Source organism: Phyllobates terribilis, unplaced genomic scaffold, assembly GCF_046119375.1.
Source record: "Phyllobates terribilis strain yellow unplaced genomic scaffold, ASM4611937v1 Scaffold_7__3_contigs__length_470593459, whole genome shotgun sequence".
Lineage (NCBI taxonomy): Eukaryota > Metazoa > Chordata > Amphibia > Anura > Dendrobatidae > Phyllobates > Phyllobates terribilis.
The window spans coordinates 296,909,662-296,931,994 of record NW_027362767.1 but is presented as its reverse complement, the minus strand read 5'-3'; the positions used below and the strand labels follow the sequence as shown (position 1 = coordinate 296,931,994).

At 39.1% G+C, this 22,333-nt stretch overlaps 1 protein-coding gene across 3 annotated transcripts in view; it reads right to left on the bottom strand.

The window, feature by feature from the left end:
* Positions 1–337: 337 nt before the first annotated feature.
* NEXMIF (neurite extension and migration factor) overlaps positions 338–22,333 on the bottom strand; it is a 527,702-nt gene continuing 505,706 nt past the window's right edge. For all 3 annotated transcript variants that reach the window (XM_073641021.1, XM_073641022.1, XM_073641023.1), the window contains 2 exons: positions 18,895–19,019; positions 338–17,358 (listed from right to left, as the gene is read on the bottom strand). In XM_073641021.1, coding sequence (XP_073497122.1) covers positions 13,127–17,358; positions 18,895–19,019 — 4,357 coding nt within the window. In that variant the 3' untranslated portion in view covers positions 338–13,126. The remainder of the gene's footprint in view (positions 17,359–18,894; positions 19,020–22,333) is intronic.

Here is a 22,333-nt window from a genome sequence, read left to right as displayed (position 1 = left end):
TTTGGTGAGTTTTTTTCCATCAGTACTTGTAAGCCAAAACCAGGAGTGGAACAATCAGAGGAGAAGTATAATAGAAACACATCACTAATTCTGTATTTATCACCCACTGGTTCTGGCTTACAAATACTGATGTGAAATACTGACCAAATACTGAACGTGTGAACGTGGCCTAATATTCATTTCGATATGAGCTGTTTGAGTGATACTGAGCAGGGCTGGACAATAGGTTATAGATTTAAAGGCATATAAATGAATGAGCTAAATCGACACCAAAAAAAGGTAAAAATAAAATATAACGAGAATTTCAAATTAAGAACAGTTTGTTTTTATTTATTCCATAAACAATATACCAAAACTCAGCATGTTAACAATGTGACATTTTCACCATACAGGATCAATCACAAATATTGAAAAAACTTTGCAACAAGAACAACAAAACCTCAAATCTTACAAGAATAATTTACAAGGGAATCTATAAAACAGCAAAGAGCTCACAAAATTCTCAATGAATCTTTACACGAAATCACTACACTCTTTCACAATATTTGTTTTTATTACAAAATTTCCAACAAAATGTACTTTTTTTTTCTTTGTATTTTGGTTTTTAAAACCAGGAACCTTTAAATATACATCCTTTTAGTGACACCCCAGGGTGCAAGAAAAGGAATACCCACACATACAGACACTTCACAGCACTTCTCTAAGAAAAATATACACTTACAAAATATATTACAAATTGGCACACTTAAAAATATACAAGTTTTTTTTGTAGGCGTCTTCGAGTGATCCCTTAAAGAATTATACTTCGATTGATTCTACAGATATTTATAAAGCTTATTCTAAAAGAAAGGCAAACCAAAAACATTAACATTGCAGAAGTTCATCTTAAAACAAAACATCTGTTGTTACATTCATATAATGGGGCCTGCATTAGTTAATGTAATACTGAAGGAGAGTACTGCAAACCAAATATCATTAGCACCTTGAAACCCCTTGTTTTATTTTTTAAATATTATTTTAAAATTTTGAAAGTTTTTTTTTTGCAGGGAGATTGTGAGAAATCATATAGTAATCACCTCTCCGGGACTGCACAGCTTAAACAATAACAGTAATAACTCGTAAAGGCGCATGCAATGATAAGAAACAAAAACGGGAGGGAATACATTCAAATTTCTAAAGTCGAAAAAAGAAGACAATAGAAGGCTGATGGAATACTGAATATGGCATAGAGGTTTCCATGGTACCTGTGCGTACTTCTGAATTTGGGCTATACTTGCTTTATTCGTGGCAAGTCACACTGCTGGCAAAACCATTTTTATTTGTATATGGGCCGACAATGAGTTCCTGAAACAATATGTATTTTCATCTCACAATTAAAAGTTGTTTTTTTTTACATTTTAGATGTAAAGAATTTATTGTGTCAATGCACATCTAGAGTTGGCAACCTGTAATATATCAGTACGTTTCCTGCATAAGAACAAAAGAATGATTACTAAAGGTGCCAGTAAAATGTCAGATTTGGTCATGCAGCTCATCTGATACCACCAGCTGGTATGAATATGATAATATATTAAAGTCTGCTCTCTTGTTACTTTTAGCTACAAAATACATTGCAATCTCAATTCAAAACTACTTTGACAACCAGCTCAAATAATGCAGTTTCAGAACAAGGGCTCTTTCAGACATCTGTGATCTCAGATGGCAATACGTGAACTGACCGCGCGTCTCCCGAACCGAATGTGACAGCCTCATAGAAATATATATAAAGCTGTGACGCTCGAATTGGGAGACGTGCATTGTGATCCGAGATCGGATATAATCACGGACATCTGAAAGAACCCCAAGGCTGAATTCACACATACATGTGTCACCAAAGTATGGACGGCATGGATCTCCTGACCTAAACCTGATGGCCTCATTTATGTTCAGGTCGGGAAGCCAGCGGCCAGTCTGTGAATAATGGACAATGCCACATGGATGTATGAATGTAGCATTAGGGTAAAATCACATCCCTTTATGGCCAATGGCTGCACAATTTGAAAGGATTTACCTGCAAAGTTGTGCAGTCATTGACAACACTGGTCATTGACAACGCAGGTTTAGTTTGGAAAATATCAGCATATACTTTCTTATACCATTTGATTTCATTATATCCCAAACAAATACATTTTAGAGAAGTAACAGATTTCCACTATATTTCACACTGTACATTCATTTCTACCTTTATTGTAACATTAAACCTCAATGTCCAGATGGGCAAACCTGAGGACTTGTTGTAATAAAATGACCTAATTCATTCCTTTTTTTGATAAACTGCAATACAATTATACACAATAAAATAATCATTTCACAGTTGTATTCAGAGCCCTAGTTGGAGTCTCCCAGTCTACGTTAATATTCATGCTTAGCATTTCAAAAGGAAGGTAGTGGAGGGGGTTGTTTGGGGAGATAAAATGTTCTTTAGTTGTCAAACTTGGCTATAAATCTTGAATACTGCCCAATTTGAGACCTCCATTCTTGGTTCTAGAGCTTCCACTTCTACATTCTGTGTGGCTCAGTGCATTAGCTAAGCCAGCCCCCTTGTCTGTCTCAGAAGTGATAGAAAAGGGATGGGTCTAGCTTAGCTAATGAACTGAGACAGACAGATAGCCCCCTTAGAGTATGTCACTGCCACAAAGGGGAGAAAGCTTTCTAAACAAGTATGATAGTGGAGGCCTTGAATCAATACTATGCCTAAAGAGAACAAGGGTTTTAATAAAATATACCCACCCTTGGAGGATCTATTAAAGCCTTGTACAGTACATTGTTGCTCACTGCTGATATACACGACTTTTTTTTTATAATGGATTCTATTTAAAAATAAGCTCATAATGTGGTTACAGTGAATCTGACTTTCTATATTGGCATCAATGTATAAAACCCTTTAAGGTGCTTGTAACTTTTTGCAGCATGTAATACTTTAATTCCCAAAAGACAAAGAAAAGTGAATTTTGTTTTCACACACAAGGCTCTCATTGTATGAGATGTAAACTAGACCTTAGATAAGAAACCTATAAAACTTATGTATCTATACTACTTGCATTGTAGATCACAGTATTTCATCGACACATTGTGTTGCTAAGTCTAAGGCTACGTTCACACTTGCGTTTAGAACTTCTGATTGTCTGTTCCATTTTTAGGAACAGGCAAATCGAATTAGAGTTCGTGCACATGACCATAAAAATTAATAGAGTGCTATCCACCGTTTTGTTGATAGCAACAGTCCTCAGGTTATTCAATGAGGCTGTGCACACGGACGATTTTTTTCCTCCAATAATCGGAATACACTTGTCCATTCAAGTCTGTGGGTGCGTTAAAAAAATCGAACCGCACTCCGGTGACATCCGAGTGCAGTCCAATTTTCAAGGACCACTTGAAACTGCTGGCCGATAGACCCATATGCATCACCTTTCTCTCCCTTGATGAATCATTAGCATGAGGAAACGCGTCGGGAGGGCATCCCTCACTCTATTGGTTTAGGTCCTTCCAGAAGAAATGAGTCCTGCACTCTACTGGATAATGCCACTTCCAAAGAGTCTTTTTTAGAACTGCATGGATATGAGTCAACAGCGATGACATTGACATTCTAACGGTGAGATTGTTCCATATCTAAATTATCTTTCACCAGGTATTTTATGTCACATCTAGACTCTTTACTGTAGTTGGTCTATCTTCTTTCTCTCCCCACCCATTTTTGAGTTGAAGTTATGACTGTAGGGGATTCTTGATTCATGCCTGCATGTCCAATACGTTCCAATTTATATATAGGGAACTACTTATTGCATGACAGGATTTTGTCTTTGGAATAGACCAACACCACCTAGTTGGAATTGAGGTGGTGGTCTATATGGTTATACACCTGTGGTCCAATAAGTTCCCTAGTTAGAGGGAACTACACCAGGCGTGTTACTAGTTCCACAGATACACCTACTTTATAGGCTGCTAAGTACCGTTTTGAAACACTTGATATCGTTCGTTTTTATATTAGTCCTAAATATTTATTAAATCTTTTTTAGAAATAGATAAATAAAAGTTATTTTTTATATAATAGATCGCCACTTCTTGCTCTCCATTCAATTTTCAAGGACAGACTAAAATGGAGAAGATGAAGAATCTTTTTTTTTCATCCTCCACATCCAAGAAAATCATCAAACTCTGATCAGAGCATGACTAGCATAATCGGACCAATTTTCTCGGATGAAAGAAAAATGGCCGTGTGATCCCAGCCTCAATGTCCAAAACGGATCTGTTGCATTACTGAAGCAAAAATAAGCAGAGGAGTGGTCCCACTGATTGATATGGGGTCCACTGGGGTTGCAGTTTGTGTTCAAGTTCAGAACAGAACAAAAAGTAAAAGTGAAAAAAGAACATTTCCGGAAGTTCTAAAAACTGACACAGCAGAACCCGGCCGCAGTCATAATAATCGATTGGGTTCCTCTGCTTCCGCTAATTGCCAATCCGTTTTTAACATGAAGTTTGTCTGTTATTAAAAACCAAACTGAGAAAAAAGAATATCCAAATACAAGTGTGAACGAAGCCAGATACTCATGGCAGAAACATTTACAAATTAGCTAAAGCTTTAGCCTCCTAAATAGAACATCTTCTGTTTTTTTCCCCATACATTACTGAAAAGTGCCCAAAAACACCAAACGAGAAATTAACGTATAACAAAGTTCTTTAAAAACTGTCAGCAGAATTGTCTATTTCCTTCCCCCCAGAAAGGTTTACACTTGAAAATGTTCTTTAAATTAAAAATGGAACCATAATCTGTTTAGGACACGTCCCCAATTCTATAGAATGTTTCACTTTGTACATTTGGATTTGTTTCAGCATTTTAACCACCTTAAATATTGTAAACATTTTTCATACTGGTTACATTTATAACATGCGCTTTTCTGGTGATTAGTCCTATGGAGAAGCTAGAAGATGCCGTTCACACAGAGCATTTCTCCGAAAAGTCAGTTGTTTTCTTGTGGCATTTTTCAATCACATTTTTAAAAGCATTTTTGCTTTGCCAAAAATATTATACCCAGAAGTTACATTAAGTCTATATTAAAATATAAAATACATACATTGCATTCTTATTTGTGGCGTTTTAATGCCATTTGTTCAAAACGTACCATGCTCTGGTCATGTCGTCTATTTCTTTCTTATAGGCTTCTCTACTGTATAGGATTGTAAAACGATCGGAAAAATGGATGTGCAACATGGAACAGATTACAGATCAACACTCAAAATCCTTGCATAAAAAAACCCACTATGAAAAATGCTTGAAATTCATGCCATTTTTATAAAGGTATCAAAGAGGTCTTATTCACAGTTTTTCTTAGTAATTTGTTGTTTTTAAAGTATTTCATTGGCAATTAGAAGCCAAAATCTGGAGTGAAAATTGCAGAGAAAACTACAATTGTGCAATTTACATCTCTTTTGGGTTTTGGAGTCACTCCTGATTTTGGCTTGCAAATACCCATGAAACACGGATAAAAAAAAACCTGTGTGAATAAGGCATAAGGCTCTTATTCTAAAAGCTTCTTTGGGAAAAGTTCATACTGATTTTTGTTTACAAGGATTTTGTTGATCTGCTCCAAAATTCACATGAAAACAGTTCAAAGACTTTTTGAATACCCTTATTATTGATTTTAATGGGAAATGCTTAAAATAACACATGGAAAACACTAACACCGTGTGCACTGAAGGAGTATATTTCTCTTTGATATCAAGAGGAAGTGTAATCAAATAGTAATTAAAGTGTTTTTTTAATTTGTATTTTGAAACAGATCCACTTTAAATCTGTGTAAAAAAAAAAACTAAGTATAACCCTACCTGTAGGTAAGATAAAAATGTAACAGCAAAATGAAGAAATGACACAAAAAATGCTTGTAACAAATGCAAATTTATGACTTTTTCTTTACAATACAAAAATGGTTTAGTATAGCTTTTCAATGTATTTTTAGGGTTTTTGGCAAAGCAAAAATGTTGCAGCAGATGTTACATCTAAGTCTGTGTTTAGGGCCATTGCAATTATTTTTTTCACATGTTTTGGCTATGGATTTTTCTCTTGTAATTTTTTTCTCAAGGGCCTCTTTATAGGACTTGAAAAATGTTTGTGTGTGATAGGACCTGCACCGATCTTGAGAATGAAGCCCCGTCTAGCGCCAGTCTGAATGGGAGCTGGCTGCACATGTGCGTCTCTCTCCATTCGCTTCTATAGGTGCTCTAAAAATGGTCGAATTTATATCTATTACATATTATGGATGTGGCATAAATATCTGAGATGACAACACCCCTTTATACTGAGCCATATCACAGTCTGTGGGAACTCTTCCATATAGGTTGCATGTATTGGTATGGATTGAAACTGGTTGTATGAGCACAGTATTGAAACAAGCAAAAAGCTACACACCAAGGTTTTGTACTTTATAACCGATATTATATTTAACTATAATGAGATAATTACTATATCCTCTAACTAAATCTGAAGATGTCAAACCGATACATGGAATTAGCCTCATACTACGGCAGTACCTTCATTGTGCCTGTAGATGTCACCTTTATTTTACACTTGCTAAAAAATACAGTATGGAAGAAGAAAAAAAGTAAAAGCTTTTAATACTGGGTAACTACAAAAAATACTAGGTAATCTAAAAAAAGAAAGATTGCTAAAATAAAAAAAAGGTGGATAAAATATCGATGATATTAAGAACAATTTCTAGACAGTCAATTTTCCAAGGCTTTTTGCCTGAATATATAAAGATATAATGCCTGATGTAAAAGATACCATGGTAAAGCTAAATTAGAAAATGGAAGTTTTCCACTTGACATCATGTATCTGATACCAAAGGAGATGAGATATGATTATGGAAAATCAGACTACAGGCGGATGCTGGTGAATTGATTAGCCGGACGTCTTTGGATCAGATATGACGGTCAGAGTGCATTTTCAGTGATGTGTAGACACATGGTTTGGTGCAAAATGGTTTCCCTACATTTTAGTTACTATATTGATGAGGCAAGGTTCACATCTGCGGTGGGTGCTCAGGTTGATTTCTCTGTCACGGGTTCTGTCATATTTGCTGTAAGTAGAGCACTATTTTTTGGCAGCTAAAACGATGGGCAACATAACGGACCCCAGCGCACCCTATTATAGTCAGTGGGGTCAGTCAAGCTCCACTGCTGTCCATTATATGACGGATCCTGCATAACACATTTTCAGTTATCTGCTCCTATGATGGGAGAGAAAATTGGAAATGCTGAGATGTGACACTAGGACTATATACTTTTATGTCTATAAAAGCATCCAGAGAGTCCACATCTAGCTGGAATTACACTAGATGCTTAATATTGGTACATTTCACTGGTGCAAACCACATCATGAATGCATCTTTCAGGTATTTCTAAATGGGACATAAACATCTTGTATTAGGAGCCAAGAATCCAAGTAGCGTACATGTAAACCATCGTTGTGTACAGTAGATCTACATAGAAGGACATATTTTCAACATTGCACAAATGCCCTGGTATGTATATTGCATTGACAGATAACAGCATATGTATAACTTAGAATGTGTTTTACTAAAATGTGAGTTTTTTCAGTTTACCAATAGAGTCTGAACGTGCCCACTATGGTGCCCTCCAAATTTCCCAAAAATGAATGTATAAGGCAGGGGCTACACTGTGACTTTGGCTGTGATACCAGTCGTGCGGTCAAAGTTTGCAAGGTGTCACTGTTACATTGCAACACAAATCAAGTGAATGGGGTCACGTTTCGACCACTGGGGAATGTGACTGCGGCAAGATATTCTCAAAAAAATCCAATGCGGTTGTACTTCTTGAGACTTTCTTGTCGCAGTCTCATTACCCTTGCGGTTGCAATGCATCCCCATTCACTTGTATTGTGCTGTGATGTAGCAGCGACACTTAGTGAACTTTGGCTGTGCAACAGGTTTCACTGTGTAGCCCGAGCCTAAAAGATATAACTGAAAAGTAACAGATGTTATGTCATCAGCATTAGAGATCTAAATGGCTTAAAAACAGTGTAACAGACTGTTGGAGAATTGTCCATCTAACTGAAGCCGTAAGCCACATGCACACACAGGATGTACGGACGCACAAAAAGTCTGTAATACATTTGTGGATTAAACCTGTACAACATCCACCAGCACTGACCAGTATAATGTCAATATGTCTTTAATTGCCCAATTCCCTCAAAGAGTTGGCCAAATGTTGGTTCAGAATAAGGGTTACTATAAATAAAAACACCCACCGGGTGTCCCCATGACAGCACTTTCAGATTTGGTCAACGGGGGTTTAGGATCACAGGGACTGTAATATCCAATTTTATTATAATAATTTTATTAATAATAATTTTATTATTAAAATAATGTTATTAAAATTCCATCAGCTGGACAAAAAGTTGCAGGAAATGTGAAAACCAATGCGTTTTAATGGCAACAGGTGTTCTTAGTCAGTAATTATTCTTAATAAAATTGGATGTTTTTATTCCCTCCGAGCTGGATCAGTTTTTGGAATTTGTAGTCAAGTTGCCTGATTAGTGCGCGGTCCGTGCACCGAGGAACAAACATGTCACAACAGGAGAAGCGCTGCTTTTTATTCCCCTTTTTTTTTGTTGGACTACAAGATCCAACCTCAATGATTGCTGTTCAATAGTATCGGTTAGGATGAGGCATCTCAGTGAAGGGAGATCTGAATCCACATAATGTCCCAAAACCAGTGATGAAACACCAAGGTACAAGGCAAGAATCTCCTTTTAAAGGCATCCTGTTATGTGAACTGCTGACGACTTAGCACATGAATAAGGCGATTTATTCAAAAACTGTTAACAAAACAAAAAAAAAATGCTTGGGAGTTCTCCCTAAGTCTACATTCACACACCTGTGTGTTACCATCCGGGAGAAAGAACTGATTTTTTTCTCAGGTGTCATCCTACTTGCTTCCATTTTTTTTTTAACTGAAGCAGATAGAATATCTGAATTTTTTGTATCCATTGACTATTAACAATGTAGATGAAACTCGGAAGGAAAACTGAAGTACAAAGTCTGTCTTCCTAGTTTCACGGATTCCCATAGACTTTATTGGCTTGATCAGCAAAAGGGATGAGAATAGGACCTGCTCTAAGTTTAAGGGGCTCTTTCAGATGTCTGTGATCATCGGTGCGATCTCAGATCGCAATGCATGGACTGGCTGCGATTTCTATCAGGCAGTCACTGTCGATCAAGAAACGAGCGGTCAGTCCGTGCAGTGCGGTCCGAGATCGGACAGATGATCACGGACTTCCGAAGGAGCCCTTATGGATCAGAGACACCGATCCGTTTTTTAAAACTGATGTTTGTATAGCTCAATGAAACTCTATGGGTCAGTTTGATGGCCGAGAAAAAAACACGAACATGTCCCACGGATGTGTGAAAATTGCCTAAGGAGTAAAGGTGGGATCTGCATGTCATGGTCAGATTATATATTCATTACCATTGATTACTGTGATCTCTAGCAGACGAGCGAAGTGTATTTTCTGTAAATAACCGTCAGGAAATCGCTGACATATAGGAAAGCTCCTTGACAATAGAAAGTTCCTGTGTTACCATTAGGTCGAGCATTATTTTCAGGTTTGTTATGGCTTTTGTACTAGAATGTTCCTTATTTCCATAGTGATATGTACAGTCATGGCCAAAAGTATTGAGAATGAGACAAATAGTAATTTTTCCAAAGTTTACTGCTTCATTTTTTGTAATGGCAATTTTCATATACTCCTGAATGTCAGAGTGATCAGCTTAACAGCAATTACTGTACTTGCAAAGTCAATATTTGCCCAGAAAATGAACTTTAACCCCCAAAACACATTTCAACATCATTGCAGTCCTGCCTTAAAAGGAGCAGCTAACATCGTTTTAGCGATTGATCCATTAACACAGGTGTGGGTGTTGATGAGGACAGGGCTGGCGATCAATCAGTCATGATTAAGTAAGAATGACATCACTGGACACTTTAAAAGGAGGCTGGTTCTTGGTATCATTGTTTCTCTTCAGTTAACCATGGTTATCTCTAAAGAAAGACGTGCAGCCATCATTGCACTGCACAAAAATGGCCTAACAGGGAAGAGCATCGCAGCTACAAAGATTGCACCTCAGTCAACAATCTATCGCATCATCAAGAACTTCAAGGAGAGAGCTTCCATTGTTGTCAAAAAGGCTCCAGTGCGCCCAAGAAAGACCAGCAAGCGCCAGGACCGTATCTTAAAACTGTTTCAGCTGTGGGATCGGACTACCAGCAGTGTCGAGCTTGCTCAGGAATGGCAGCAGGCTGGTGTGAGTGCTTCTGCACGCACTGTGAGGCGGAGACTCTTTGAGCAAGGGCTGGTTTCAAGGATGGCAGCAAAGAAGCCACTTCTCTCCAGAAAAAACATCAGGGACCGACTGATATTCTGCAAAAGGTACAGGGAGCGGACTGCTGAGAACTGGGGCAAAGTCATTTTCTCTGATGAATCCCCTTTTCGATTGTTTGGGACATCTGGAAAACAGCTTATTCGGAGAAGAAGAGGTGAGCGCTACCACCAGTCTTGTCTCATGCCAACTGTAAAGCATCCTGAAACCATTCATGTGTGGGGTTGCTTCTCAGCCAAGGGAATCGGCTCACTCACAGTCTTGCCTAAAAACACAGCCATGAATAAAGAATGGTACCAGAATGTCCTCCAAGAGCAACTTCTCCCAACCGTCCAAGAGCAGTTTGGCGCCCAGCAATGCCTTTTCCAGCATGATGGAGCACCTTGCCATAAAGCAAAGGTGATAACTAAATGGCTCAAGGAACAAAACATAGAGATTTTGGGTCCATGGCCTGGAAACTCCCCAGATCTTAATCCCATTGAGAACTTGTGGTCAATCATCAAGAGACGGGTGGACCAACAAAAACCAACAAATTCTGGCAAAATGCAAGCATTGATTATGCAAGAATGGACTGCTATCAGTCAGGATTTGGTCCAAAAGTTGATTGAGAGCATGCCAGGGAGAATTACAGAGGTCTTGAAGAAGAAGGGGCAACACTGCAAATATTGACTTGCTGCATTAACTCATTCTAACTGTCAATATAACCTATTGGTATTCATAATATGATTGCAATTATATTTCTGTATGTGATATAAACATCAGACAAACACTAATAAAAACCAGAGGCCAGCAGATCATGGGAAAAGATCATTTTGGTGTCATTCTCAAAACTTTTGGCCATGACTGTACAATGTGCATATCTTGTGTAAACCGCAAACTTGGATACATAAATCCACAATTGTTTTACAAGACGTGCAGCGGTACAACCAATATCACAATTTAATATATATATCATATCCTTGGGTAAAATCCCTTCATATTATGGCATGGTCAAACATGCAATGACATAAAAGTGAAGAAGAATAATAAATGAACATTAAGTCAAAGTATAAGTGATACAATTTCTTTTCAGCTCGTAGTCTCGTTGTATGATTGTTCCACAAGAAAGGCCGTTGATTTCTCTTCTCTTGGGAGAAAACATGAAGGGCGCATTGCCTGTATATAGGGATGTCAATCATTGGCTCAGTGTAGAAAGACAAACCTGCCGAAGATCAGGAAACCTTTCTGTTCATTCTACTCTAAAGGAAAGGCTTTCTACTAAGAGATTTACAGTGGTCGCTTTTGGGAAGCATTGCTTTATATAAAATACTGGCATTAGGAATCAAAGTCTGTGCAGTACTAAACACTTATCTATGTCCCCATTTTTCTTTCTGGGGTTCTGCAGCATATTGCTCCGCACTTCAGTGCTGAAATGTTTCAGGATGAGATGAAGACAAGGGATTTAGGTTCTACGTCACCTTTGGTCTTCTGTGGGTTCATAGATGATATCAAACTGATATTTCCTCAAAATACCATGTACCTTGCAATCAGACTATGATATGAGGTAAGATAATATGGCACTATATATTCACTGTGTTCAGTTTTATGAACCAGTCTGTCCCCGCGTAATGGTCACTTTAGGTTTCTCAGGTGCTTTGTCAGGTGACTTTCTATATGGATTTTGGAATGTTTGCAGTAAAGCAAAAGGCTCAGATCCAGACTGAGAATACCCACTAATGAAATGCAGTAATATATATATATATTTGTGTCTATATGTATATATATATTATATATATTTAATAAAAATATGTACAGTCACAGATCAGAGTTTGGCACAATTTCATTTCTTTTGTGGGTTGTAATAGTGCATTAACTACTGTACAACAGTATGACTTTAAAACAGTCTTTCACAGAGAATACCAGATTAAGCTGCCCTTCAAACAAGTCATCACAATGTAAACCCTGGATTTCAGCACTTAACAGATCAACAAACCACAAGGCATATATTTTTTTTTCCAAAGAAACAAAAACATAAACATCAATGTATTTTTTTTTTCTAGAAAAAAAAGGAAAGTCTATTTTTTTTTTTAAATTCAAAATGTTTTTTTTGTTTTGTTTTTTTTTTGTTTCTTCTGCTTCGAATGCATTCGTAAATTCCTGCAGAGGAAAATGCTTGGTGTCAGCTCGTTACAGTAGTTGGGACAATAAAGAGTTTTAACGCATTTGGAATCTCCTATGCAGATCTTGTGAATGTGCAGCAGGGGGAGCTGAAGAACGCATCATGGGACCACGTGAACCTAACAAACATAGGTGTTGCAAATCCTATAGACTCCACATTGTGGCGTTTCAATGCATAATTTTCCTTTTTGTACCTTTTTTTTTGTTTATTTTTACAAGGTTTTTGGAAAAAAAAAAAGTAAATATTTGCGTTAGAAACAAAGAAGCACAAAATGTAAATAAAGAAGCCAAAGAGCAGAAAGTAGAAGTTCGTGTTAGCCTTCAGTCACTGCAAACCCCAGCCAAGTCGGGAACCAGTGATTTTAGGTAGCTTGTTAGCATTTGTCATGCGCGCACTCTTCTTTATTTGCAAGGCAATGACTATCATGCAGCTTTAGGCTTTTTAGGATTGTTTAAAAGAGAAATAAACAAGGACCAGCAGGCTTAGCAAATGCAAAGAAAAGAAAAAGATGCGCTTTAGAGCTTTTGGTGCAACATTACCTCAGTTTTTCAAATGCAGCTGTGACCATGGGGTCCTTGTGTGCTTGGTCTATTCTTTTCCCTTTACAGTTTTCATCTCGCAGAGACTTAGATGTTGATTTATGACGATACAACTTTTTGTGTGTGGGTACGTTATTGGTTAAAATACTGAGGTTTCCAAAGTTCTTATCGAAGAAGGCTGCGTGAAGGTTGGCTCCATAACCTAATGTACAGCTTGGATCAAAGCCTCCAAACTTAGCATTGTTCTTACCTGAGCCCTTGTTGGTTGACTTCTTGGAGCTCCCCGCCGCACTGCCATTTACCTTTTTCTTGAAATCTTGTGGTGTCCCAGCTAAGATTTTCAATGTTTTTAATTTTAGACTGTTTGACTCTGGAGACAATAGTATATCAGGGATGTCACTTGGTCCCACAGGGTTGTAAAAAGGCTCCATTGATGCCATCATGAACCTCTGAACATCAGCCATTCCAGATGCGATATTGGAAAGAATATTAGAGGGTTCCTCAAATTCTCTTTGATCATCGTCAAGAAGATTGTTTCCATTCCCAACCCTAGGTTCAGGCCAAGGAGTCTTGTTACCTTTATCAAGCGTCCATTCATTGACCCCAGCTATGTGCTTCCCTGTTTTGGATGAGCCAGGCTCATAAAGCTGCAAGCAGTCAGTTAAAGCCTGTTTTGTAGGGCTTGCATTATTCAATAGACCTGATTGATTGCCTGCACTTTGGGCTTTTGCGCTGTTGGCATTTTTTCCTTTCTTGGGTGTTTTAGGGGCTGTTTGTCGAGGAGTCTTTGTTTGTGTTTTATCTGCCCCTTTGCAGCCTTTAGGGGTTTTCTTCTTGCTACTTTTTGGAGAAGAACTTTGGTTGGCACCTGTGTTTTTGCTAGTAGACAGTTTCTTTTTAGACTTTGAGGCTTTACCATTGGTGTGGACAGGAACAGCAGACTCATCAAATGCTGGCAAACATGGACCTTTCTCCAGAACACTGACAGAATCTTCATCATTAAACATATGAAACTGAAACTGATGGTTATTTAGTGCAAAACCATTATTGGTCTGCTCCTGTGGAGGAAGAACAGTACAATTCCACTTGGTCTTCTCTGATCCATTAATCACTACCTGGGAACCATTTTGAAAAGCCTTTAAGTTCCCTACTGACTTTGCATCTGTTACTGTTATTTGAGGAGAAAGGTTAGGGGTATCTGGTGGAGACATCTCTGATAGGGATGAGTGTCGGAATTTGTCAGGGGTGAAGTTGGAGATGTCAAGAAGGTCAGTAGATTCCTTCAGTGGGGTGATTTCATCAATGCTCTGCTGAATTACAAGTTTGGGGCTGCAGTGAGCTAAGAAATCGTCACTTATTTCATCTTCCCCATCTTTTTCACAAGATTTCATGCTTAAAGAGCTGTAATTACTAGAACTAACTGACAATGAGCCCACTGAGTCAAAACTAATAAGCCTTCCATTGTCTGTACTAAGTGTGCCTCTCTGCAAAACAAAATGCCCATCCCCACTGTTGTAATGACAGGACTGATAGGAGTCGTCCTGCTGTATCTGGCCTTCTTGCAAATATGTTTTGTGGTACAGCTGTTTGCTGCTGTTTGGTTGAACTTGACTATATCCAGAGGCTGTCATGTCTGCATCCGATACAGCAGCAGAACCACCAAAATCTCCGGGAATGATGGTCACTTCTCTAAGATTAGATATGAACTCAGCCTGACTGCTAGGGGGTTTGCCATGCCACATGTCTGGGAAGTTCTGCTCCATATCTAAGTGATGGGGTGACTGCTGCAGTTCTGACTCTGAAGGGGGGGAAAGCACACAGCTCTGTGCAAGTTGAAGGGAACTGAACTGTTTTTCTGTCGGCATGATGTTAACTGAGTGCTGCCCCAAGGGATGAGGGGCAAAGTATGTTATACCAGTGCCACTAGATGAATCTGATGCATCTAACAAAGTCTGTAGATACCCTCCAGGGATTACTGGTACATTGGTAGTGATGTGAGCAGATGGTAATGGCTTGTCAGGAGAGCAGGTGGCTTGTAGAAATGGAGAATTTTTAGCTTCGCTGTCAGCATGGCACTGAGATGGATGGGAACTGTCTGATGCATTGTGAATGGTTTCCTCTTTCAACAGAACTGCAGAATCCTGGTTCTCAATCACTGGGAAGTTTTCAATTGGATCTGCAGTTCGAATTTCACTCACCTGCTCTCGCTTGAGCTGTTTGCATTTCAGCCTGGCTTCACTTTTAAACTTTATTCTTCTTATCACTTTACGGTCAGCACATTTTAATTCCCTTTCTAAAGATCTACATTTTACTGGGGCCACATCTCCTATGTTACTTAAGTGTAAACCATTTACACAGCTTGGGGTTTCCAGAGTTATAGAATGCAAGTCATTAAGGCTAGCCTCATCTTTGCTACTGCATCCCTGTCTGTGGTCATAAGAAGAGAGCATCTCCCTGCTCACTGGTTGCTCGATAGTTTGTATCCTCTGTAACCTGTGACGGTTTGCTAGCTGTCCTTTTCTCTTCCTTGGTGGAATGGCATTCTCACTTCCATTAAGAATTCTCTGTGCATTCATGGCTGAAGTGTTCCTCCTTTTTTCTTCCCAGTAGTCTTTAAGTGGAGCAAGCTTTTGGTATTTTCCCAACTGATCATCACTCAAAGTGACTGTTGTCTCATTTGCATCAAGCTTTCCAAGCTTTATCAACATGTGCTTCTCACCTTTGAACCTATTGATGATGATGTACTTGATGATTACAGGTGGCTCCTTCCTACATACTTTCCGACGTTTCTTAGGACACCAGTCATCATCGTCTTCTTCTTTGGGTCCATCTGGTGCTCCTTCCTTCTTCTCAACAACCTTTTCATTCTCCAGTGAATCCATATCATACAAGTAGTCATCACTGTACCTGACTTTTCTTTTAACCCTCAGACCATAATTTGGTTGAATCAACGAATGAGAGTGTTCACGGGAAAGATATCTTGTACAGTCTTTGATGTCTCCAAGCACATCATATGAAGATTCACTGTATGAGCTATCATCACTGTATTCGCCTGAGTCTTCAGCTGAGTTAACGGAATCAAGAAAGTGACTTCTTTTGGTGCTTATATATTGCACCACGTCCATGTTTCCACAGGTCTTATTTGAGCCAGATTTCACACCTTCAACCTCTTCTTCTTCATCTTCTTCATCATCATCGTCTTCCCATATTCCACCTTCTTCCAGTTTGAATTGAGAAGGGTCAGCTAACTTTTTCTTTGAGCCTTTACTTTCTCTCTTGGGGCAGTTGGTGAAGACACTTGGGAAGAAATTAAACTGAGCATCTTCTTGTAGGGCATTTGTCTTCTCTCTCACGTTATCCTGAAATGATTCATACCTGATTTTTAAGGAGCACACATCGCTGCCAAGTGTAGAATCATCGTCATCAAACATGTAATTATCCACATCTTCTTCTGAAAACAAATTAACAGATAGCTCATTTTTAGAGCACAAGTCAAGTAGTTCAATTTTGCTTTCACTGATAAAAGACTCGAAGTAGCCCCATTCCTGGTTAGGGTTAGCCAGCAGAGCTTCATCTCCATTGCATTTGTCCAGTAGTAAACCATCATAATAGTTCTTTTGAGCAGAGTCCTCTGAATCACTGTCAGATTTGTCATGGTCCCTTTTATCAGACTCTTGAGACTTATGGACAGGGAAGCTTAAGAGCTGGTCTGAGAGTAGTTGATCACCATATTTTAGACTATCGGTTGTACTCATGCAGTGAATCCCCATGTCAGAAACTGGACATGTGTCATAGTCTCTACTTATATCTCCCATTTTCAAACTGACGCCAGGCTCTGGGTCTACTCCATCCTTTGTTTCTATAAAGCAACCCAAGCAAGTCCGACTTTGCTGCATCAAGCAGTCACCAGTCAAGGTTGACATCGTCCCAGGCTCCATGATGGTGAAAGGTGTTTTCTCACTTTCGCTGGGCAAAGACCAAGAACTGAGGCCTTTAGTGACACAGGTTGTCAAGGATATGGCCTGAGCTGATGGGTCACTGCTAACATGTTCTGTTGTATCTGACAAACGTAGTGGAGAAGGTGGACCCAGCAAACAAGGCTCTTTGGAAATGATGGGTGGCAATGCTCTGTTACAGGCATGGATTTCTTTCTGATTTAAGGCTGTAAATGTGACAGGAGCATCTGCAGCATCAAAGGACTTCACATCATCCACAGGATCATGAGGCTCTGCAGAGGGGGGGAGATACAATGTTTTAGCTGTTTTGTTCATCAAGCTGTTCAATGTATAAATGTATATAAACATCAATACACAGCAGGATACAGTCACTAAAATGCAAAAGCTATTAACGATCGTTAACAGCCATTCAAGTGAATGACTGTTAACGATTGTTAATAGCCTCGACACTGCAGAGAATGGACCCCTAGGTATGTAAACTAATTATATTTCAATATAAGTTTGATCAATAATTATCTGACATATGTATACAAACACACATAATGACATTACTTATGTGTGGGCATGTTCTTAAAAATTATATCCCAGTCCCATTTCTCTTTTGTTAGTAGCAGAATGGGAACTTAATTATAAATGTTACAACATAGATGACATTTGTGTTACTTAGGAAAAAGGGCGGCCATATATGTGCCTGTACCTTCGGATACCATCTATAATATATAATTATACATATATTTTTTTACCTAACAGAAAGCCACATATATTTCTCACATGTTCTCCACAGGAATTGACCTATAACAAACATAAGCCCTCATAAAGTTTTCAAACAGTATTTTCAAGTTTGGGAGTTATCCCCTATCCATCAAATAGGGGATAAGGTCCAACCGCTGGAGCCCCCATCAATTCCAAAAACCTCTGAAGAGCACCGAGTGAATATAGCAGTAGTCGATCATGTGCACGTCCGCTCCATTCATCTTTAGGAGACCACCTGAAATAGTGAGGCGCAGTGCTCGGCTGTTCTTCAGAACTCCTATAAGAATGAATGGAGCCGCAGTCCACATGATCAACCACTGCTCCATTAACATGGGTCTCTTTAGAGCCCCAGTTATCGGGATTGGCCGGAGCTCCTGCGGTAGAACCCCCAGCGATCGGGAGGCTATCCCCTATTTCATGGATAGAGGATAACATCCAAATTTGGAAATACCCCTTTGAATATCATAGATTATAAATGTGAGCGTTCTTCACACAGAAATAGCTTTGTGCATTTCAACGGAAAACACAATGCAGCCAAAAAAAACAGCAGCACTTGCTTTCTCAAATGTAGCGACTATTGGAGCCCACCTCTTAAACTTGATCCATAGTATGAATGCAAACACAGAATATAGATTGAGACTTGGAATGAGCAGACCCGTGGAAGTTCTGGTTCTGGTACCCAACCCGAACTTTAGTCGAAAGCTCGGTTCAGGTACCAGAACTTTACCCAAACTTGAACCACAACCTGAACCCCATTGAAATGTATGGGGACCCGAACTTTGAAGCAGGAAAAAACTCTCTCTTTCTCTCTCTCTCCGGACTTCCCCGGAACTATGAACATTAAAACGGACTTCCAGGAGAAGTTCGTGTTCGGCATTCAATACAGGACACTACTGTCCGGTATGAACCCCGAACATTAAAGTTAGGGTTCGCTCATCTCTAATAGAGACAGCCATGTTTTTTTTACTTTAAATTCTGTCTCTATCTCAATTCTGTGTTTCCCCAAAACACAGTTCCTCATAAATCCTTTGCAGATCATCTAAAAATAATCTTACCATTTCCACTAATCCCATTTATCAGAAGTGTGGTGGCTGCTTGGGATGCAGACTCTCTATCGTCCTGGTCGTCCATCAATTTATCTTTCTGGGTCTCACTCCATATCTCTGTACTTGTGTCCAACCTGTTAAAGAGAAGGGTCAGTTTTACACTTTTTTCTCCGTTACAAGTCAGTTGCAACAGTATAATTTTGATATACTGTAGTTTGTTTAAATAGTTATAAGCGATATTCTATGCCCTCTCTAGACTTTACATTTGGATTTATAATTTCGATTTTTGCCAATGGTTTAGTCTGATATGGTAATCTAAATGTGTTCTGTACGTTTTTTCCCAACTCTATTTTTTCGATCTTTGTTTATTAGTAGTGATGATCGAGCATGCTCGTTGCTCGAGATTTAGGAGCATGCTCAGGCGAGCACCTATTATCTTCAGCGTACTCAGGGGTTAAGTTTTCGTCGCGCCGTGAACATGATTTGTGACTGTCTGACAGCTTTAATACATGTGAGGAATGCCTGTTTTTCCAGCATTCTTCACATGTATTAAAGCTGTCAAACAGTCGCAAATCATGTTCATGGCGCGAGCATGCTGAAGATAATAGGTGCTCGGCCCGAGCATGCTCGTAAATCTCGAGCAACGAGCATGCTCGATCATCACTATTAATTAGGTCTTTAAACAATAGAGATACAAAGGAGTCATCAAATATGTTAGGTTACATATTAACAGATAACATTATTCACATGACCAAACCATTTTCTTTTAAACCAGCATTTCGTGCCCTAGTAAATTACTAACCCTACGTCCTCCAAATGCCCCCATGCAAAGCCCCCTCCCGTGCCCCTCCAGAGTAAGATAGAAAGATAATCAATATAAGGAAGAGAATGATTACAACAGTGAGTTATAGTCGTATTGGCGATTGTACACTCAATTGTAGTTTTCATATACCATGTAGTGTATTTAAAGTTGTCTATTAATGCTTGGATGGTTTCTGTCATCAATAAAATTTTACGTTTGAAAAAACTCCTTGATCAGCCTTTCCTTACCAAGAAGTGTTTCTTTCCACTCCAATCGATACAAAAATTATACTTTGCTGTTAATTAAATTTAATGACAACGGTTCAGATTGAGCCCAACAATGAAGCACACTTTTCCAAGTAGCAGCATCCCAGATCAAAAGTACTGTCTAGTTCTAGATTAGTGAAAGCAGTAGATTCTTGCTCAGTTAATAGGTTAAAGAAGCCCTCCCATCAAAGTTTTATCCTCTTAATATAATGCAGTCATCATATTATATAGCACTGTGTACTTACAATTGCTCATTTTGCCTTTCTACCCAGTAAATTCTTCTCTTTTCTCTGTTCTATGTAGAAATAGGAAGTCTCTTTTCCCTGCAGAAATCAATCCCCCTCTTCAACTCCTGACCCAGCTGCTCCCTTCTCCCCCTGACAGGCAATAGGGATATGTTCACACATGACTTTTTTCAGCGTTTTTGTACTGTTTTTTTTTTTTTTGCAGAACAGAAGCTGTGTTTTACAGTACCAACAAAAGCTAGACGATTTCAGAAATCTCTTGCACACACTTGTTTTATTCCTGACAGAATGTGAGCATGGCAGCGGTTTTGAAATCTGCAGCATGTCAATTCTTTCAACATTTTTTCAACCATAGAAAGTAATCAGTGCAAAAAACACTAAGAAAAAGCAGCAAAGTATTTGTACTGTATACATGTACTGTAGACAAATCTCACATGTGATCACACCTGAAAAACGCTGCAAAAATGCCACGTGTGAACATAGCGAAAACATGCCTGCTTTTTTCTGGTATCATGGATAAAAAGTGCCAATAAAAATCTATGGGTCCTTGAAAAATATGTACTGCACACGAATGGCATTCATGTGGCATCCATGTGCTATCTGTATTTAAAACTGCAAAGTATAGGAGAAAGTTTGTAATTTATTTATCCATCTGTGAAAAAAACACTGATGACACACTGACCAAACCACTGATGACACACTGACCAAACACCAATGACATACTGACCAAACACCGATGACACACTAACCAAACACCCATGACACACTAACCAAACACCGATGACACACTAACCAAACACCGATGACACACTGACCAAACCACTAATGAAGCACTAACTAAACACCGATGACAACCTAACCAAACACCGATGACAACCTTAACAAACACCGATGACACAATGACCAAACACCGATGACACACTGACCAAACACTGATGACACGCTAACCAAACACTGATGACACACTAACCAAACCACTGATGACACACTGACCAAACACCGATGACACACTAACCAAACACCGATGACACACTAATCAAACACCGATGACACACTAACCAAACACCGATGACACACAGACCAAATACTGATGACACACTAACCAAACACCGATGACACACTGACCAAACACCGATGACACACTAACCAAACCACTGATGACACACTGACCAAACACCGATGACACACTAACCAAACACTGATGACACACTAACCAAACACTGATGACACACTAACCAAACACTGATGACACACTGACCAAACACCGATGACATACTGACCAAACACCGATGACATGCTAACCAAACACAGATGACACGCTAACCAAACACCGATGACACACTAACCGAACACAGATGACACACTGACCAAACACAGATGACACAAAGACCAAACACAGATGACACACTGACCAAACACCGATGACACACTAATCAAACACTGATGACACACTAACCAAACACTGATGACACACAGACCAAACACTGATGACACACTAACCAAACACCGATGACACACTGACCAAACACCGATGACACACTAACCAAACCACTGATGACACACTGACCAAACACCGATGACACACTAACCAAACACTGATGACACACTAACCAAACACTGATGACACACTAACCAAACACTGATGACACACTGACCAAACACCGATGACATGCTAACCAAACACAGATGACACGCTAACCAAACACCGATGACACACTAACCGAACACAGATGACACACTGACCAAACACAGATGACACAAAGACCAAATACAGATGACACACTGACCAAACACCGATGACACACTAACCAAACACTGATGACACACTAACCAAACACTGATGACACACTAACCAAACACTGATGACACACTGACCAAACACCGATGACATACTGACCAAACACCGATGACATGCTAACCAAACACAGATGACACGCTAACCAAACACCGATGACACACTAACCGAACACAGATGACACACTGACCAAACACAGATGACACAAAGACCAAACACAGATGACACACTGACCAAACACCGATGACACACTAATCAAACACTGATGACACACTAACCAAACACCGATGACACACAGACCAAACACTGATGACACACTAACCAAACACCGATGACACAC